Below are 20,322 nucleotides of genomic sequence, written 5' to 3'. Positions count from 1 at the left end.
AGAAAATGGCGGATATAACTTGAATAATGACGGGACACGACACCAACGATACAATCTCCTTCAACTTATCATGATGGGAAAGGTCGCTGGTAAAAGGAAGGTTGGTAGGAGAAAGAAGTCGTGGCTTCGTAACATTAGAGAGTGGACCGGAATCGCCAGCGCTGCTGAGCTATTATGCAGAACCAAAAATAAGGAAGAGAGCAGGAAGCTGATAGCCAACCTCCACTAGTTGGAGAGGCACTTCAAGAAGAAGAAGAAGAATGACGGGAAAATATTTTCTCCGCAGTAGCCAAATTATGACAGTTCCAACTCCTGGACCGTCGGTAGATATCAAGCATGCGCTGGGAAAATTAATTTTTATAAAATCACGGAGATCTGGCGCAATTTTAAATTTAAATATCCTTGTAAATAAATTAGGATAATAAATAAAATTAAACTCAATTCCTATTTCAAAAATTACTTACACACAAAACATACTGTTTCAATCGACAACAGATAACATAATGCTTATAGTAACACAAGTCTTTTATTAAAAAAAATTAAATTAAAATCTCAAATGCACACAGAAATTTATACGAAATATTTTATAATACAAAAATAAATCTGTAGGGAAAAATATTGTCTATCATAGTGTTGCCAGTCACAGTATATCATCGATATGTAATTATCTATACTTAAACCATGAACACATTAACAATCTATATTTATAAATAAAAAATATGGCAATACTCGGGCAAAACTATTCGTGTATATAGGCTAAAAATTTTATATTTTTCTTTTTATTTATATTCAAAAGGGTTCAGTCTAATGTAATTATTACACGGATAACGAAGAAAAAAGAAAGTAGTTGAAGCATAAAAGAGAAAAAAAGATGTAAATGAATTGAGAATGAATGAAATAAATTTCTAAAACATGAAAGGATTTCCATAAAACTACCATTTTGGTAACTTTTATATCGAAAATTGTAACTTTTTGAGATCTCAAAATTTTATTTAATTAAATTTCCAAAGATATTTTGTTAATATACAATAACAAATATTACTTCGACTCATTAAACAAAACATTAAAATGGTTTAGGTTAATATTAAACTATTTATATCATAACCAGATATAATCCCATGTATATTTATATAAAGTTTATGTGTTAGCTAATTATGGAGAACACTTCTGTATTAAATATCCGTATAGCATATGGGTAAGTGAAATGGATAGCTATCCTTGGTTGTGGTCATTTAGATTTGAAATATTACAGCCGTGTCCATAATTTCTGGAACTCATTGAAATATGAAAAGAGAAACATCACAAGATTTCTTTTATACAGGGTGATTAGCTATAGATGTTAAAGCTCCAAGTGGATGTATTTATAGATCCTGTGTTATTTAATATATATTATATCCTATTAGAAAATTGTTTGAAAAATTAGTATTACTATATATAAAAATTAATTATTTTTTATTATCTGTCCTCAAATATTTTAGCCAAGCAGTAACATGTATCATATCAAGACATAAAGTTTTAAACTATTTACTACCTATTTCCAATCACCCTGTATTTACATTTCTGATCAAAAACAATATATTCGGATCCATATACTTTAATTTAAAGAAGCTAGCTTATTATGGAAAACACTTTTGTGATGAAAAAGTCACGGTATGCAAATGACTGGACGGGTAACATTTACTTGAAAAGCTTTTCACTGTGTACCTAATTATGACATAAATACTTTTGAATTACCATTTCTTTTCATAAAATAATAAATAAAATAAAAATTGTATCATTTGTAATGTTTTCGTATTAATTGAACGATTATTTTTATGCACCGAATAAAAATTATTTTATCACAGTGACACGTGATTACACTATGCATTAATAAAATAACATAACCTTTAAACTCAAATTCAAATGTCAAATTTCCCGCCAAAATTAAAAAAAATATGTCACTTTATTCATACAGACACAGATTTTATAAACATAGAGCCAAATAATTTTTAAATATTATAACATAAATTAAATATATGTTTAGTATACTAAAAAATGCTCATTTATAATTAATACTACACAGACAAATGTATCTTAAAATAGCTACCGTTTATTGGACGATTTGAGTAATACATTATTTTGTAAATATTTTAAAAGTGATGTAATGCGGTTCCAGTGATGCAAGAATAAAATTGTATTAAAAATTAAAATTTACAGTTAAAGCACCTATTGCCGTGGTATATAAAATATGCACAGTATTTGGCTAATTTTTTTTTTACTGAAATGTCATTTCAAAATAATTTTTATATAGGATATTAATATCAATTTTTATATGCCACGGTAATATGTGCTCTTATTTTAATTGTAATCTTTGTGCTTCATGTAAAAACAAAGTATATTTGTTCAATAAAAATACATTTTGTGCTTTGTCATAAATATAGTCATAAATTATTACAGATATAGGCAAAGACAACAGGGAGAGGATGCCACAGAATAATAAAATATAAAACTATTTATATCATGTTATCATAAAAAATATCAGTCCAAAATTGAATTATTTTCTTATGTTTATATTTGTGCATTGTTGTTTTTTAATCATTACTTTCAAATTTTAGTTTTTTTTTAAATAATTGAAATTTTTAATTACGAATTGCTCCCATATTTATTATTAGTTGTATTTTAAAATGTATACTTGTACAAATTGTGTTTTTTTCTAATTACAACAATTATAAATAAAAAAATATACACTCACACATTAACAATAGAATTCCAACACGCACTCGAACACACACACACTCGCACATCTATAATACGCTGAAAGAGCAGACTTATAAACACGAAAAGGCACTTCGATAATGTCTAGGCATAGACTTTAGCTCATTACTTTTTTATAGACAAGTTTTTCTTATTGTCGTTATGTAATTATAGTGCTACCGGAACCGGTGTACCGCGCCTTAGATAACACAACGAGGTAAGAGCCGTGGAAAAAAGATCAAATGCCGCAAACAAAAAAAGAGGCCTATACTTCCCCCGTTCCGCGCGGATACCTCAGGCGCGGTACAGCGGTTTCGGACGCACTATTACAAATAGCTATAGATGTTTTAGGATTTATATTCGGCAGTGATATATAAAACATTGTTTAGTTAATCAGTGATCGGATAAAGTGTTAGTTTTGGCGCTGTGTCGTTGTGGGGTATATACGACCCCCGCTGCACTTTCCGTTCAGGCCATTTGCAGTTGTCATTGAAAAACAAAGGATTCTTAAACAAATGAATTGCAGGCTCGAATATAGATAACTTCACGTCACGCATGCGTACGTAATGCATATTAAAATTTATAACTTATTCTCGCTAATTATAACTTTGCGGTATTGAAAAAGTGTAAAGCATACGTCTTGAACGACTTTTTTAATTTTTAAAGTGTGGGACGTATTCGCCCCACGCGGCCTGAATGGAAAATCTTCAAAAATTGCCGCGGCACGGAACGTGTTAAACTTATCAATCCCCTGGTTTACGCTGGTTATTTTCATTTGTATACTGTCATAATTCTGATTGGATCTTGAGAGAGAAAGAGAGAGAGAAGAAGAAAGACACGTTTCTGTTCTGTAAGCCAGTTGAATGTTGAATTAATGACCAAAAATAGCTTCACCTATTCCAATCACAGATTAAATAGACAATAAAATAAATACATTAATAATATATTTAAAACGTAAAATGATAGAGTATTTGGTGTATTTAATATGGTTTCGACTGTATACGTCATATCGAGAATAGACAAATTGATATTTTCATAGATCAGTACTTTGGTATGAACACGTGTTTTCACTGGAAATGCGAGTACCAGAATATATTTGCTAGAACTCCGGCAATCATGAGAGAGAAGTAGAGGACAACCGCTGCCCACCATAGGCGCTTTTCCCATTTTCTTTTTTCCAAATTCCTCAGTACACCTATACCGACTAATAGACCTGGAATATAAATTAATACTGTTTATAAATATCTGTAATTTCATATGAAGCGTATTCCGTTAAATAATTATTTTAATTCAATCAAATAGCCAAAGGTGTAATGGAGACGTGCATTGTTGCTAGCGAAATAAAACACATGACGTCATCCTTTAATCTCGCTACCAACTGTGCGCGTCTCCATTGCATACTTCGCAACTTGATAAAATAAATTTTCCACCATTTTACAGAGTATCCTACATAAAGATACTCGCTGAAGTATAAGATTTGTCGGCCACCCACTGCGTCTTTTTACTATTGCGACGCTTTTGATCGTTTAAATCGAAACTGTCGCCTAGCAAGATATACATACTCGTATATAATATACAGAGACAAAAATTTTTAAAAACATATTTTTTGTATATGTGCCGTATTAATTCATATTTATTTAGTAAAAAACGATTATTTTTATATTACAAACAGACACTTCAATTTTATATATATGTAAAGATTTTATCTCGTTTTATTGTAGTCATGTCGTCAGAAAGCTCGACAGTGTGTTACGTTTGAAGATCCCAAATTCTAATATGATAATGTATTCATATTTATTCTTTAGTTATTAAAAGAAAGAAAGACTGTGATAATGTAGCAAACGGTGGTCTAGAAACGAAGATGAGGGAAGGAAGGTGATGCACGGGAAACGGTTTGAATGTGAACAAAGATAGAGATTTGAGTGAAGGATAAAATGGGAAAGTGAAATATAAGAATAAAATCAATAAATATGAATGGTTTCAATAAATTCACTGTTTTTTTTACCTAAAGTCTAAACTGTCCTGTAGACATATATATTTATTAGTAAAGATAGTTTTTAGTTGAAACATACATAAGGGTTGTTCTACAGTTCCTGTAGTAAGAATTGCATATACGTTTGACAGGGGAATCTGAATTCTTTTATCATCTCACTCACCAGCTATTGCGCCGGCAAGATGCGCGACGTATCCTATATTCTGCTGAAGGTGGCGCCAGTAGCGGTCGTACACCGCCGTGCCCACGTCCACGCCAGCCAGGAGTAGGAACACCAGGAGTTGAACTATCGCGAACTCCATTTCTGCCCAATTCTGATTCAATAGCAAACTTAGAATTAATTTCCCTGACCACTGATGGGCGTCCGAGTGTCTACAGTGACGACCACGAGCAGCTAGAAACAGCAGGTTCTGACTCATAATGAAACACCACTGGTTCACAAGGAGTCATTTATTCACAAATCATATGGTCACCCTACTTTAACACAAAGTATACTTTCGCTTAATCCAAACTACGCTTCCAAATCGCTAAAGAAATTACTGTCCAAGTAATTTACCAAATAGTCACTTTGTATCACTTATCGTAGATCTTAATCTTATAACTCGAAAACCAAAACCGAACTGTCGACATGGGTAGTACACCTATTTATACTACGGATAAGGTTCTAATAAGTTCGAGATACTCAATTAGGATTTTCGAGAACCGTACACACAAAAAATTTATAAATATCTTCAAGATCACGCGTGTTCTTAATCCTAGGGTTCCGTCTTTATTGTTTAGATGGTTCTGTAACTCGTGCTTTGTAATAATATTTTTTATTCGAATAGGCTGTTACAAGCGCTTTCGAATTGTCATTCAACATAAAATGTCGGCATTGTTGTTCCTACAGGAAGCTACCGCCGGCTCGGAAGACAGTCCTGCTGAGAGCAGGCGCGAAACTGAACAGTTCCTCTTTACAAATATAGTTTTATAGATGGGCGACAATAATTAGCTTTAAAACTACAACTTTCTGACAAACCTACCAACCTAGGAAAAAAAAATTACCTGCCTTCCTAATACCTGCGAGTTACAAATGACAATTTCACCTTACATTTTGATCACAGAAAATATAACATGTTTTATTACTTTTAAAGAAAAGGACTAATATATAGCTACTTCCGCTATGTAGCAGTAGTCGTGCAATAAAGTGCCCGGCCCGCCAGCCCGCTGATAAATGCACGTGCGGTAAACAATGCGAATTACACAACTACCACCGTTAAATCACTCAACACGTTTTTCACCCCTCCACGGGGCATCCTTAGGAGTAATGTTACACCGATTAGTGCCAAACACCGAGTAGTTACTCTCACTTTATTGCATTACTACTGCTACATAGCGGTAGTAGTTATATATTAGTCCTTTTCTTACTTACGATGGACTTCCGCAAAACAACACCTGATTCCATTAGATACTTTTAAAGATTTCAGCAAATGTTACCGAGTCTTGAACAGTTTTCTAATTATTTAGTTTTCTTGTGTATTCAGAATGCGTTCGTGAATTTGATTTTGGAGTCTGATGACTGCAATACATAGACATTATGTTATTTGTTCTATTTAGATTAAGATTTAGTTAGATTTACAAGTACTTTTTTCATTTCGTTTTTGCCTATCCCGTATGTATATCTTTATCTATTCTATTTACATAACTCTTATTTACTAGACGTAGCCTAGGGGTATGGACTGTGACTAGCGATCCTAGGTCGCGGGTTCAATTCCCAGGAGACAGTCACACTGTGCATTATATAGGATTACCACTGCTCACAGACAAGTTTTCAGAGGATGGACAGCATCTTTGGGGGAGGTTGATGCCTTGCAGTGGGCGTATATAGGCTAAAACTATTATCTACTCTTTTTGTATTTTTTTATCGATTACTAGTCAACTTTTGACCACCAACAGGCCTATTGGAAGGCGACGATGTTGTTCACTGTGACCCTGAATAAAAGGGTCCTAATTCTATTGAAAGAAAGAAGCCGGCAGATCTTTCTATAAGTATTAAATAATGTGTCACTGTCTTACTCTTTCCAAAATGTTTTTTGGCGATCGGCATTTGATTTGGCACTTAGAAATCAAAATGGCTCTATATTTTTATTATTATTCGCGCTGTGTGATGTAATTGCTCATTATACAGGATGATTGGTTATAGATGTAAAAAATTTAAAGCTATAGCTTGTTACGGTTTATACAGTTTGCAATAAAACCTTTTTTATAGTTTTAAATCGAGAAAACACGTCAAATGTCGAAGCAAAACATGGAAATTTCACTTTACTTTTACATCATTCGGGACTGTTTGTGGCAGACACGGTTTTCATCAAAGGAGATTTGAAAAAGGAATACATATGGACATAATAAGATATACATACCATAATAATTGTGGCGATATGCGCAGCTATTAACGCGTAGACCCCACCAGAAGCACCCGCGAGGTAGACCTTAGGGTCTGTAAGGCTTGTGGCCAGAGACCCTGCTGCTACTCCTGCTAAATACACCAGCACCACCCGCCACCACTTGTGGACCATCTCCAGCGGCACTCCGAGGAACAGCTGGACTAGGAGGTTTACTAATAAATGTACTACCCTGAAATAAACAAAACAGATTTGATTTTATAGACAAAAACATTTGGTGCGAATTGAACTGTAAATTACATATCTAAGTATCAAGATTGTTCCAGAAACAAATACAGTATTCGACGATAAATATTCCACATCGATCTTTGGAAAGAGACAATCGGCTAATTTCGGCTTCGTATAGCATTATCTCTGTTCCACACTACCTACGTGACGTTTTATCAGTCGTATTTCGTGCGACAGTTCGAAATTAGCCGACTATCTCTTTTCAAAGGTGCAATATATCGATGTGCAATATTTATCGCTGGGTACTGTATAATTGTTCTTTGACTGTAAAAAGATTTTTTTCAATTTGAAATTCAGAACGACACAATTATTTTATACATAAGACTTAGCGTATTAGATACAGATAATAAAGCATTAAAAATATATCGGCAAATAAACACTTAATTATAAAATAATACAAGAGTAATAGATATAAATAAAACTAAATAAAAAAAATCTGGTTGAGTAATAAAATAATGAAAAAAATAATTATAGATATAAAGATAAAAAAAAACTGTGAACTAAATCGCGATTCTTAATGCGGCGAAGGAAAAGGCACATGGCCTATTGTAAGGACCACAACAGATATATTATAAGATATAGTAAAAGAACTTGAGAAGACAGAAGAGAATAATGCTAATAACAAAAAAATGTTTTTTTTTAAGTCCTTGTCATAGATTTAAGATAGAGGAACAACAGGCCTTAAAAAGGGGATCCATAAAATATTTATGGCCAATGGTCTCTTCTTGTCTTGCTCTATCAGAGGCTTTTTGCACGCAAAGATTAGAAGATTGGACCAGGGGTGATAAACACCCGGTCCGCGTGGCATTTCGAAAATTGAATTTATTTTATCGTCTTTTTCCCATAAATATATTATTAAAAAATTGATTATAAGTAGTAATATATATTAAATCAAAACAATCTGTTTGTGACGTGTTACTATTTTTGTATTAAATTTGTCATCTACAAAAGTTTTTTTTTTTAATTATAGTTCTTTATTGTAACCTTTTGTAGATTATTAATAAGTGTTACTGTAGGTACTACGGTTCGCTAAAAAAAATTTAAATTACTCGTTTGATTAAAAAAGGTTTATCACCCCTGGATTCGACCATTATTGCTCAGCAATCTCTGGATAGTGAACCAATCACCATATAAATTTCTTTCGCCTATCAAGGTAGGAAAAAATAATAATAACTTTAATAAAATGCAATGTACTGTCACAGCCGAGTCTAGATTCCTATTTTTGGGTCCTTTTGTTCCTTCTGCCTTTTGTGGAGACTTCAATTTTTATTGTACATTCTCTTTCGTTCTTCACATTATCTATTATTAATTCCTTTTTTGCTTCAAATGATCTTCTTGCATCTCCTTTTTTCTTTTATCTATATTTCTAGATCACAGTTTTGTTACAATTTTTGTTTATTGTTACAATGGTAAAATACAACTTTATTTCATTTATTTACATTCCTTTTGTTACAATTTACCTGTTAGATTTTAATTAATTTTCCTAATTACATAAAAAAATATTCATATACACCTATCCCTCGATTTACACGGTAGATACGTTCCTGAGAAAAACGTGTAAATCGAAAAACTTGCTGAAAATGCTTAATTTTGCTATTTAACAGTTGTGATTTGTTTCGATGATTTTAGGTGTACACAGAAATAAAAATAAAATGCATTGACAAGTTAAAATATTTAGTATATTACGTAAAAACTGTTTTTTTTTAAATATTTAATTACAATATACATTAAACAAAAGAACAAAAAAGAAATTACTTTCATTCTTTTTTTCGGAATCGAAGGTTCGAATTCACTTTCATCACTCGAAGTTATTTGTGCCGATTCGATGTTTGAAGCAGAAATATTTACATCATGAGAGATGGTAATAAAATCGGTTATTAAAACAAAATAAAACTTATTCGAAAAGCCGTGTAAAAGCGAAAACGTGTAAAACGAGTACCGTGTAAATCTGGGGATAGGTGTATTTGTAACAGGATTATATCATAGTGAATTAACATCGTGTAAGTCGTCGCTGCAATTGACAAAGTAATTGGTAATTGTTGGCGCGAATCATATAATTAACCCGTGTGTTTTTTCGTGGATAAATCTAGCATGGGATTCAGGATGGACTCCAATGCTCAGGCAATGGAAGGGTTATTTGGAACTCTAACTGCTAAAACCTCAAGTTGTTAGTTTATTTAATTATTTTAATGTCTGTAAATATTATATTACTTCTTTTAGCTCCTCGGAAATCGAAACAAATTACTGGTGTGAATAATTATTATTATTCCACCATAAAATTAACGAAATATAAACATCGATCGTAATTAACCAACCAGCGTCTTAAGTATTATTAGGAGTGCTGTCATATACGTGTGCATATATATAACTTCAATACACATATTTTTGTTTAAATATGATAAATATGTTTTTTGTAAATAAAAATTCTTTTGCGTGTTTTAAATGCGTATTCAATTATGGCTCGCAAAAAAATTCAAATTTTTATAAATGGCTCGAACTATAAAGGAGATTGGCAACCCCTTTTATATACTATATATGTAGTATAATATGTAATATGTACTGTATACTTCATACTATATGTAACTAGAGCAAACCCACTCAACATATACACTGTCAATATAATACACTATCGTACATACATTCATATATATACATATAAATATACACACACACACACACACACATATATATATATATATATATATATATATATTAAAAATTCTTTTGTGTGTTTTAGATGCGGATTCAATTGCATCTTGCAATCCATTTTAAATTTATAAAAATGGCCCGCACTATCAAAGACCTTGGTCAACCCTGATATATATATATGTAGATATATATATGTAAATGATATAGGGAATATACTCACCCAACATGCACCAGCATATATGTGAGGAATCTCCACGCCTCCTGCCTCTTGTGGGGGTTGTAGATGAAGATCTGAGCGATGGGTCCGGTGGCGTCCGTCTTGCCCTGAGCGGCGTCATAGCAGAACAGCACGATCTCCACCAGCGAGATGATAATCATACAAACGGCAGGCGGCCAACAGCTGTATTCTTCCTCGTATGTCCCGTCTGTGTATGTGAAGTATGCTTTGCTACGGGAAGCTGCTCGCAACACAACGGGAATGACGGAGAAAAGCGGAGATAATAGGAGAGGTAGGAGATATATTACAGGAGGATTAAAAATAGCGGTTATAGAGTCATAAATAGCGCGACGATAGCGCAGAAATAGTCCACACGAGTGACAGGCGTTATAGCCAGGACGTCGATTAAATGGACGTGAAAAGGACAAATTGGTCATGCGCAACGCCGGCAAATTAGCCATTTTGAATACGAGCGTTATTTGAATTTGGAACAGATTTCGAATGTTTATTTAAATGGAACGTTTTGTCATATATAGAAGCGAATGTAAGATAAGAATAAATAGGGACACTCGTACGAAATTCATTACGAACGCGTTTAAATTTGAATTTGGAACAAATTTGAAATGAAAATCGTAGGTTTTTTTTTTATATACATTCGCAATAAATTTTAAATTTAGAATCGATCCGGAGAGAAATTCAAATGGTTAATGTTTTAATTGTATAACGAAACAAAGATTAAAAAAGAACAAATATGAGATTTGAATTACGAATCGATAAAAAACATCAGCGGAATGTCGTGAAATTCGCCATTTCGTATGTTATTAATTTTTTTTAAATATGGAACCGATTTAAATTTGGAATGATCGTAAATTGTAACAATGTTTTTTTTTAACACGCAAAAGGTTTCAGGTGAAATAGGACATAACAAAAGCAACAATAGGTTTGGGAATTAAAAGAGAAAATAGAAGAAATTAGTAAATTTCATGCACTTTATATGTTAGTCATTAATACATATGAGTTTTTTATTTTTATTTAGCTTAAATACCATAGCAAGCTAGAAGCAATTCCATCTGCGAGCAGTTGATGAAGCTATGGGATATTAAATGCAAATATCTCTATACAAGTAATGTCAATATATATATATAAAAACATATTTCGGTATTATATTTTATTACTAAAAATATATGATGTGAGCAGTGGCACATATATGGTAGACTAAGACGTAGGTTCGATTCCCGAGATACAATCTTATATATTGACTGAATTGCCAGTGTTCACAAACAAGTTTCCTGATGATGGGCAGCAGCGTCCTCTGTGTACCATAATACAACACGGCGATCACCAACCCGCCTCCTAAGCGTGATGATTATGGTATATCACCATATACATATATGTGGAGAGGCATATGCCTTGTTGTCTATGGGCAGAAACGACGGTATTTTCTTCTTTTCAGTCGATGAACGCTGCAAAGCCTAAATCTCTTTTAAAATTCGTCACGATCACCACTCCTGCGCTGCTCGCATCTATCGACTACATGCAACTTGAACTATGTCGACAGTCAACCTAGTGGAGGTAGGGATTACCCGCGCCGCATCTAAAGGTTCGTAAACCACTTTATATATTATATATATACTATATATATACTGTCGTAATATATGTTGCCTTAGATCACGCCTTAACTTCAAAAGGCAAGACATTGCGCAGAAACAAAATATCTCCAAAATGTCTATTGTCAGTACACAATACACCCGAGGCGTAACTTTCAACACTAAAACGCTAAAAATGCAAACGCGATTCTGTGATGATGCAAACGCGATTCTGTGGCGATGCAAATGCGATTCTGTGTCGATGTAAACGCGATTCTGTGTCGATGTAAACGCGATTCTGTGTCGATGTAAACGCGATTCTGTGTCGATGTAAACGCGATTCTGTGACGATGTCGATTCTATCGCGATGCAAACGCGATTCTGTTTCGACGCAAACGCGATGCATACTCGATTTTGTCGCGATGCAAACTCGATTCTATCGATACAAGCGCGATTCTGTCGATACAAACGCGATTCTGTTGCAAACGTGATTCTGTCGATACCAACGCGATTCTGTCGCGATACAAACGCGATTCTGTTGCAAACGTGATTCTGTCGATACCAACGCGGTTCTGTCGCGATGCAAACGAGATTACGTCGCGATGAAAAATCGATTCTGTCGCAATACAAACGCGATTCTGTCGTAATGCAAACTCGATTCTGTAGCAATGCAAACGCGATTCTGTCGCAATGCAAACTCGATTCTGTGACGATGCAAACGCGATTCTGTCGCGATGCAAACGCGATTCTGTGACGATGCAAACTCGATTCTGTCGCGATACAAACTCGATTCTGTCGCGATGCAAACTCGATTCTGTCGCGATGTAATAAGCTCCGTTCTCTCCCTAGCGCGTTGTAAATGCTACTATCACGCGTTAGTAGCACGGCGATGCTGTCGACCATTTACTAAATCATCTCCACAAAATGTGGGCGTGGGCGTAGTGCCTATGCGAATAATAATATTATTAAATAATAGTTTTTTTTCTTGTTCTCCATGCCTTTTGTGGAGTAAAGACGATACAAATTCGGGTGAAGTCAATTTTTCAATTATTATCGTGAATTCTCTTTCGCGCTTCATACGATTTTCACTATTGTATTTCCTTCCTTCCTTCATCTACATTCCTAGATCACAGTTTTTACACTAATTAACACAGATATATTTTTTACCACATACTCTTAAATAATTATAAATAATTAGATTAGTTGAATAGTAAGTATTGGGGTTGGTTATATAAATAAAGTTAGTTCTAGGATTTGTCAACATAGTTTTAAGTTTTATATAAGTACCATTCAAGTATTATTTTTCACTTCAAGATACATTCTACTGAGCATCAATAAATTTCTCAATCTCCTTTTTTCCATCGGACAACAAGACATCTTCTCTCATCTAGATTCACGACATCTGTACACGATTGAAATACCTTCAACCACTAAGCGTTTTATACCTATAGTAAAGAGTGAATAGGTTTCTATGCAAGTATGTATATAGACCTCGTAATCACTTAACATCAGGCGAAATAGAGGTCAAATGCTATACTTAAAGTGGAATAAACATAAAAAAATTAAATTTGAAAAGGTGTTATTAGTTAAAAAAAATGTCCTTCGTATATTTACAATCACATTAGAACGTTGCATTCAAACTCATGACTCATTCTAAACATGGTGGAATAATAAATAAAAAAAACATACCGAAATAATTAATAACATTCTTCGCATATACCAATGTTTTATTTACACTCTTAACAACGCAATTCACAGTCAATATATCCTTGTAAAAGTATTTATCGATCTTACACCATCTATACCACATTTTCTACTCAAAAGTTAAACTCCTTAAAAACTTATCCATTGTACACAATTAAAAAACAATTAACTAATTTCTAAACAAATTAAAGTCATAAAAATGATAGATTAAATATACTATTTTTAAAATGTCGACTTGTGTAATTTTTCGCGCGCTTTTTACTGTCAAAGAGTTTGCACGGAGCCGCCATGCCGCGCGTGATATTTCCCGCGCTGCTTGCGAAACACTAAAGAGGTTATATATGTGAATGCACGAACGGTGTTAGAATAATCTGTGTCCGTCGCATCATTGTGTTAGACGTACATTGCCGGTTTAGTACTACGACGACTTGAAGTGTTACAAAAAATATAGAGATGTATTGAAACATTTTATTAGCACATTAAATAATTGTATTTGGTTCCAGATTTATATTACAAAAAAAGTTAATATCTTTTTAACAAAATATACAGATGAGCAGTCAAGTTAAACAGATTTTATTAGGGGACCGGAAGGTAATGTCGCTTTCTTAAGTTAAATTTACACGACTGCATTTTTAACAAGTTCTTATTTATCAACAACCTTTTGCCATCTAGTATACAAAATTCAAGCAGAAGCGGTAAAAATCAATCGGTTTTTCTGTATATATATTTTTCTTTCTCAAAAAACTTTGTCAAAAAACAAAAAAGTTTTTTGACAAAATCTCGACTCATATCTTTCTGAAGCCACCGTATTTCCCTGATTTGTCTTCGTGCGACTTCCGGCTATTCAGTAAACTGATAATGCAATGCAAATGCGGGGATGCCATGTTAACACGATTGAAGAGATAAAATCGAATCGAAGGTCTTCAAGGTTATATCGGATAAAGAGTATTCCGACTGTTTTTTTTTTGGCCCCTGCTATTGGGGACCTCTCCTTCCACCCCTATTTAATTGGGAACAGTGTTTTGTATATCTTAATAATTTTTCACTTGAATTATATTTTCGTTCTCGTCTTCCATAGTTCACAATATCTTTTTTTCCTTCTTCTATCATTCTACAATTCCATCTTCCTTTCTCAATCATTCCATCCCTTTCGTACATCCTCAAACACTTCAGTTATCTATTTCTATTACAGTACCACAGTTTTAATTGGTTTATAAAAAAGGCATTTTTTTATTCCGACTGTTTAGTCCTAAAAAGCGTTGGCAAAAGACCATTTTATCAGACGGTGATTACTTTGAAGGTGATGAAATTGATTTGCAAGAATATATAAATAATTCACATTTCATGTGTATTATATTATGAATTAAAATGAATCCCTCAAAACAGATTAGATAAAGGGCAAATAACATGTGTCATCGAGCAATTTGTCCAATTAATGGAGGTCAAACTGTGACTTGTCATCGTTGTACTTTGTTAAATACGTAATAGAATAACGGTTTAATGAACCTAAGTGCTACTATGACAATAGGTTACTGGCTGTAAAACTTCATCTAAAAATTAAAAAAAAATCGCTTCTGACATGCTTCGAGAATCTCCAAATCAGTGGCGTAGCTATGGTGTTTGGGGCCTGGGGCAGATTGGGGCTTGGTGTCCCCCCCCCCCCCTAAAGAGTCTAAATAATTTCAAAATTCAGAACAGAATGTATTTAATATATATACATATATATTTGGTTCAAAATAATAATAAGTATATAACATATAAAATAACATTAGATCTTAATAAAATTTATTGGGAAAATTTAAAAACGAACAATCCTCGCTTTTTGGCCTGCAAAGTCATTAATCACATTTTCAAAATCAATGGTGTCGACTAGTTTGAAACACAGATATGTGTTTTTGTGATTTAGGGCCCTTTTAAAAAACACTTTGTGTGTTTTGCGAATGAAAGGCTTAAAACACTGTGTATATTATAAATTGTAACCGTTTACTTTTTTTTAATGTTCATATTATTTAACAGCTTTTTTAGCACAAAAATAGTAAAATTCGATATTCTTTTTATTCAAAAAAAAATATTTTTAACTTTGGTGCCCCCCTGCTTGTGGTGCCTGGTGCGGCCGCCCCACTCGCCACCCCCTAGCTACGCCACTGCTCCAAGGTAAAGGTATCCTTCGCACGGCTCCGTTCTGTATGACAATCACGGAAACTGACTAGGAGAGTTAAACTCAAAATATTCAGGTCCAATGTGAAAACCGTGTTGCTATATGGATGCGAGACGTGGAATTTCACCAAAGATATCTCGCGTCGGCTTCAAGTCTTTGCTAACAACTGTCTTCGACGTATTCTCGGTATATACTGGGCTGAGAAAGTCTCTAACGTAGATCTCTGGAAACGCTGCGGTGAGATGCCGATCGACCAGCAGATCAAACGCCGCAAGTGGAACTGGATAGGCCACACGCTCCGATGGGACCCTGATCACATACCGAGGCAAGCCCTAGAATGGGATCCTCAAAGAAATCGTAGACGTGGCCGCTCAAAGCAAACCTTGCGGTGGACGATCACTGCAGAAGTGAAGGCAGTTGGAATGACGTGAAGCGAAGTAATCCCGCTCGGGATGGCGACGTACTGTGGACGCCCTTTACCCCATCACCTTACTAAACTAGATAATAATGTGCATTATCTTAGTCAGTTAGACATTTTATTGCTTTAAAGATAGCACAATACATCTGGAAATCCAAACAAGGTACTCTGATCACATACCGAGGCAAGCCCTAGAATGGAATCCTCAAGGAAATCGAAGACGTGGCTGCCCAAAGCAAACCTGGCGATGGACGATCACTGCAGAAGTGAAGGCAGTTGGAATGACGTGGAGCGAAGTGAAGCGCGAGGTTCAAGACCGCTCGGGATGGCGACGTACTGTGGACGCCCTCTGCCCCATCTTGGTGACAGGAATAAATGATCTGACATGCGACTAGCTGATTATATATCCCGCCAATTTAACTGTCAAAAAAAATGTCTTATTTGACATAAGGTTTATTGTTTTTATGTAAATTATATGTTATCGTAAATTGTGATAATATAGTGTTATAGAATTATATTTTCGACTTGCATTTAATTATTGTCGAATGATTTTGTACTCGTAATTTCGTTTGTGAAACCGTCATTATATTTGATTGGCTTTATGAGAAGTTTCAAGGTCAGCTATACTCGGAATTTTGCCTGCTGAGTCAGGAATGAGATACACAGAAGAACCAACTGTTCTGGTCTGATGGCAGTTGGGGACAAAGCTTCTGGAGTGATGACCACGAACCAGTAGACTATCATAGGTGGTGCAATGAAATAGTCCAGGTCCAAAACCGCTGAATGATTGGAGCATAGGATATACCTATACCTTATAGTGGGCGTGTATCAATATCACGACATTACAATGATAATTAAGTTTTGTGTGTTTTGTTAAGCTGCACAAAAAATGGGGTGTTGGTTCCAATTTTCGTAACTAATGTATTGAAACTATGTAATCGGCTCTACCGAGATTAAATTTTAGGTAGATCAGCTACTTAGACAATCTTGCATATCTTACTTTCATTACACACCAATACCTCACTTTGCGTCGTGGTTACGTTCCGAAGAAACACGACGCAAATTGAAACGCCGTAAAGTGAATTAAGATTTTCTATAGCAAACCATATCAAGATCGAAGATAGGTACCAGGGTTACGAAAATACTACTTTTTAAAAAGAAAATTGAACAAAGTAAACATTTAAAACACAAAAATAATATAACACTGCTAATAAATAAATTGGAAAAATTTACACCTTTTTTGTAACCAGAAACATCACTTAAAAATTTATATAGATTTATTATTCTCTTTTTAAAAAAGCACAACACACTACGTAATTGAAACTGAACTCCAAAATTAGCAAAAAAAATTGAAAATAAAACTATATTCAAATTGCGTTGATTTTTAATTAGAAAGGGAATCCCCGAGTTTTGATGGCATGGCGCAATTAGAAACGAAAGTGTTGCCATCTGTTGAAAAAAAATTATAGACTCGAATTCAAAACAACGCAACCTCGAAAATCTAACGACGCACAGTGAAAATTAGTACTAATTAAGCAGCGACGCAACTTCGAAAAAAACGCAAACCGAAACAACGCAAAGCGAGGTATTGGTTTATTGAGATTTACTTGTAATATACGTAACTATTTACCCACGTGAGGTAGTATCCGTCCTCGGGGAATCATTGGCAGGGGAAATTCTGTTTATTTGTACACCGCTATAGATCATTGGCACTTGGCATACTGTTACCTCGGGAGCACCGAACTCCCCCATTTTGATCATCGTTTTCCTTCTGTACTTCTCTCCTGCCGGAATAATAGTCGTATCAGGTGATGACCACGCATTTAGATTTATCGGGGTTTTTTTTAATACCTTTTGAAAATAGATGCATCTAAAATAGGTATATGTTATCATTTCAGCTGTATGACGTCCACAGATCGACATGGAACTCCCTATAGTTTTTTAAGTGACTTATACTGGCAGGTAGCTGATGAATAAGGAGTAATTTAGGCAACTTTATTTCATAAAAATTCTTAAACGAAAAAAAAACTAAATAGTCCAAAAAATTTTTTTTCGTTAAATTCTATGGGAAAGAAGTCGCAGGCACTGCTAGAGGAAAAATAGATTGATGCAATTTATTTCAGAGACATCTTTTACTGAAACTGAAACTATTTTTTTTACAAAGTATTACCCCTACATAAATATCTTTGGGGGAGGACGCCTTACGCCTTGCAGTGGGTGTCTATATCTATTTGGGTGCCAAATTGAAATTAAAAAGCAAATTAAAAAAAATAAAAACCTAAGGATTTTAGAAAGGCTAAGGTGGAGGCATGCCAGAAAAAAAAGGTTAAGAAACACTGCTCTATCATCATTAAATTATCTATTATTTCTGAAATCATTAGATTTTGAATAAAGTGTACTTATCACCCTGTATATTATTAATATTTAATTTATCCCATTAAGGATTTTCACCTTATTAACCAATATATATATATCAGTAGCTAAAACTAACGTGCTCGTTTACCATTCCATTTGTTCTAAGAGATTGTTCACTATATTAGTACAAAGCCGGAATACAATCCGCGACCTTGTGGGCAGCGATCCGTGTCATAAACCATTTGCTATTTGCACTTGAATAGGTAGAAACGTTGCGCATTGCCCTTCTACTTTACCAATTGACACTTATCTATGTTATTGATATAAGCGCCATCTATTGAGTAACAATATCAGCTAAGAACAATGGTGTAGATGATTTGTTTGATATATATATCTATATATATATTGGCGGGTTCGTATCTCCTGTGAGTAATATAAATTGGGTTTTATATTGAATAACTCTAAAAAGTTAGAGACGACAATCTAAACAAGTATATGTGCGGATAAAGAATCACAAAAACAGATCCTAATAATAATTTATTTATTATTAATCTTTACCCATTGGCATAGACCCAGTGTCTTTTGATTTCTTTTTTTAAATATCAAACTTGTGTGCATTTTCGGCCGTCCTTAACTTCCATATTTCTGCTTTTAGATCTTACATTTAACTGTTTTCTATTACATTAAAAGAGTTCATTTCTTTTTTTAAAAAAAGCCAAATTTTTCTACAATTATTTTATTTTGATCATATTTACTTATCTATGAGACTATAACATATCCCTTAATTGAATCAAAATACAGTTTTATTTTTTTTTTCATATTTTTCTATACCAAGAAAATATTTTATAAGTTCCTTATTTCTGCTTAGTTCCCACAAAATACCTCAGAAAATTCATTTATTAGTTATTCAATGTAGCCACCGGCAAAATTATTTTGCCATTAAATAATTAAGTATGTTTCTAAGTATCTAGCCTGTGTATACATCTTTTAGAATCCTAAACACTTCAATAAATCAATAATTATAAGACATAAGTATAATCAAATAAATTTAAAATTAAAAAAACGCCAACAGAATCGAATTTTAAATCGACTTTATTGTTAGCACTACAAGGGCATGAATATTTGTTTTAGTGTCGACTACCACCGCTAGATGTCCCTTTTATTAATAATGAGTTGAGATTATTGAACTTGAGGATTTAATATAAATATTAAACTGATTATTTTGGCACGCACAAATTATTTCAAACAGCTATATTCATATTTAATATGTTTTTTCGATAGTCCAAGCAACAGAATAATAGAATTTCCAACTGGTAAATAAAGCGCCTTTTTATGAATAAAATAGCGACATCGTTTTATACTGTTATAAAACAAAATCTTGATATAGAGGTTAATAATAATTATTATGTTTGTAAATGCGGGTAATTCCCCTTCATACAAATAATACGTGGGTTAACGGGCGAAGAATGATTTCATTAATAATTTCAATTTCACTAATAATTCTTTCACATGTAAACACTGGCTTAACATCGTTATCCTGTGAGCAACAATAGTCATCCTCTACCAGCCCTCAGAACTGACTTTAATACCCCTTGTGATTAACTAAACAGGACTCTGTGTTTGGCACTAATCGGTGTAACATAACTCCTGAAGATGCCCCGTGGAGGGGTGAAACACGTGTTAAGTGGTTTGGCGGTGGCGGTTGTGTGATTCGCATTGTTTGCCGTATACGCATTTATCAGCGGGCTGGCGGGCGGCGCACTTTGTTGCATGACTGCATGTGCGGAAGTGGCTAAATATTGGTCCTTTTCTTAACTGGACAAGAACGACATGACGTATG

General features: G+C 33.9%; 1 protein-coding gene across 3 annotated transcripts in view; it reads right to left on the bottom strand.

The window, feature by feature from the left end:
- Nucleotides 1-3,603: 3,603 nt before the first annotated feature.
- rho-4 (rhomboid-4) overlaps nt 3,604-20,322 on the bottom strand; it is a 44,099-nt gene continuing 27,380 nt past the window's right edge. For 2 of the 3 annotated variants that reach the window (XM_068767478.1, XM_068767479.1), the window contains 4 exons: nt 10,265-10,469; nt 7,126-7,339; nt 4,890-5,040; nt 3,604-3,946 (listed from right to left, as the gene is read on the bottom strand). In XM_068767478.1, the coding sequence (XP_068623579.1) occupies nt 3,801-3,946; nt 4,890-5,040; nt 7,126-7,339; nt 10,265-10,469 (716 nt within the window). In that variant the 3' untranslated portion in view covers nt 3,604-3,800. Of the gene's footprint in view, nt 3,947-4,889; nt 5,041-7,125; nt 7,340-10,264; nt 10,503-20,322 lie in introns of all 3 variants that reach the window. The other variant, XM_068767477.1, reaches the window with a different exon arrangement.

This window comes from Battus philenor, unplaced genomic scaffold, assembly GCF_028537555.1.
Source record: "Battus philenor isolate CCGP_79_NKW_IND1 unplaced genomic scaffold, ilBatPhil1.0.hap1 SCAF_23, whole genome shotgun sequence".
NCBI classification, from domain to species: domain Eukaryota; kingdom Metazoa; phylum Arthropoda; class Insecta; order Lepidoptera; family Papilionidae; genus Battus; species Battus philenor.
This window is presented reverse-complemented; position numbering and strand designations above follow the sequence as displayed.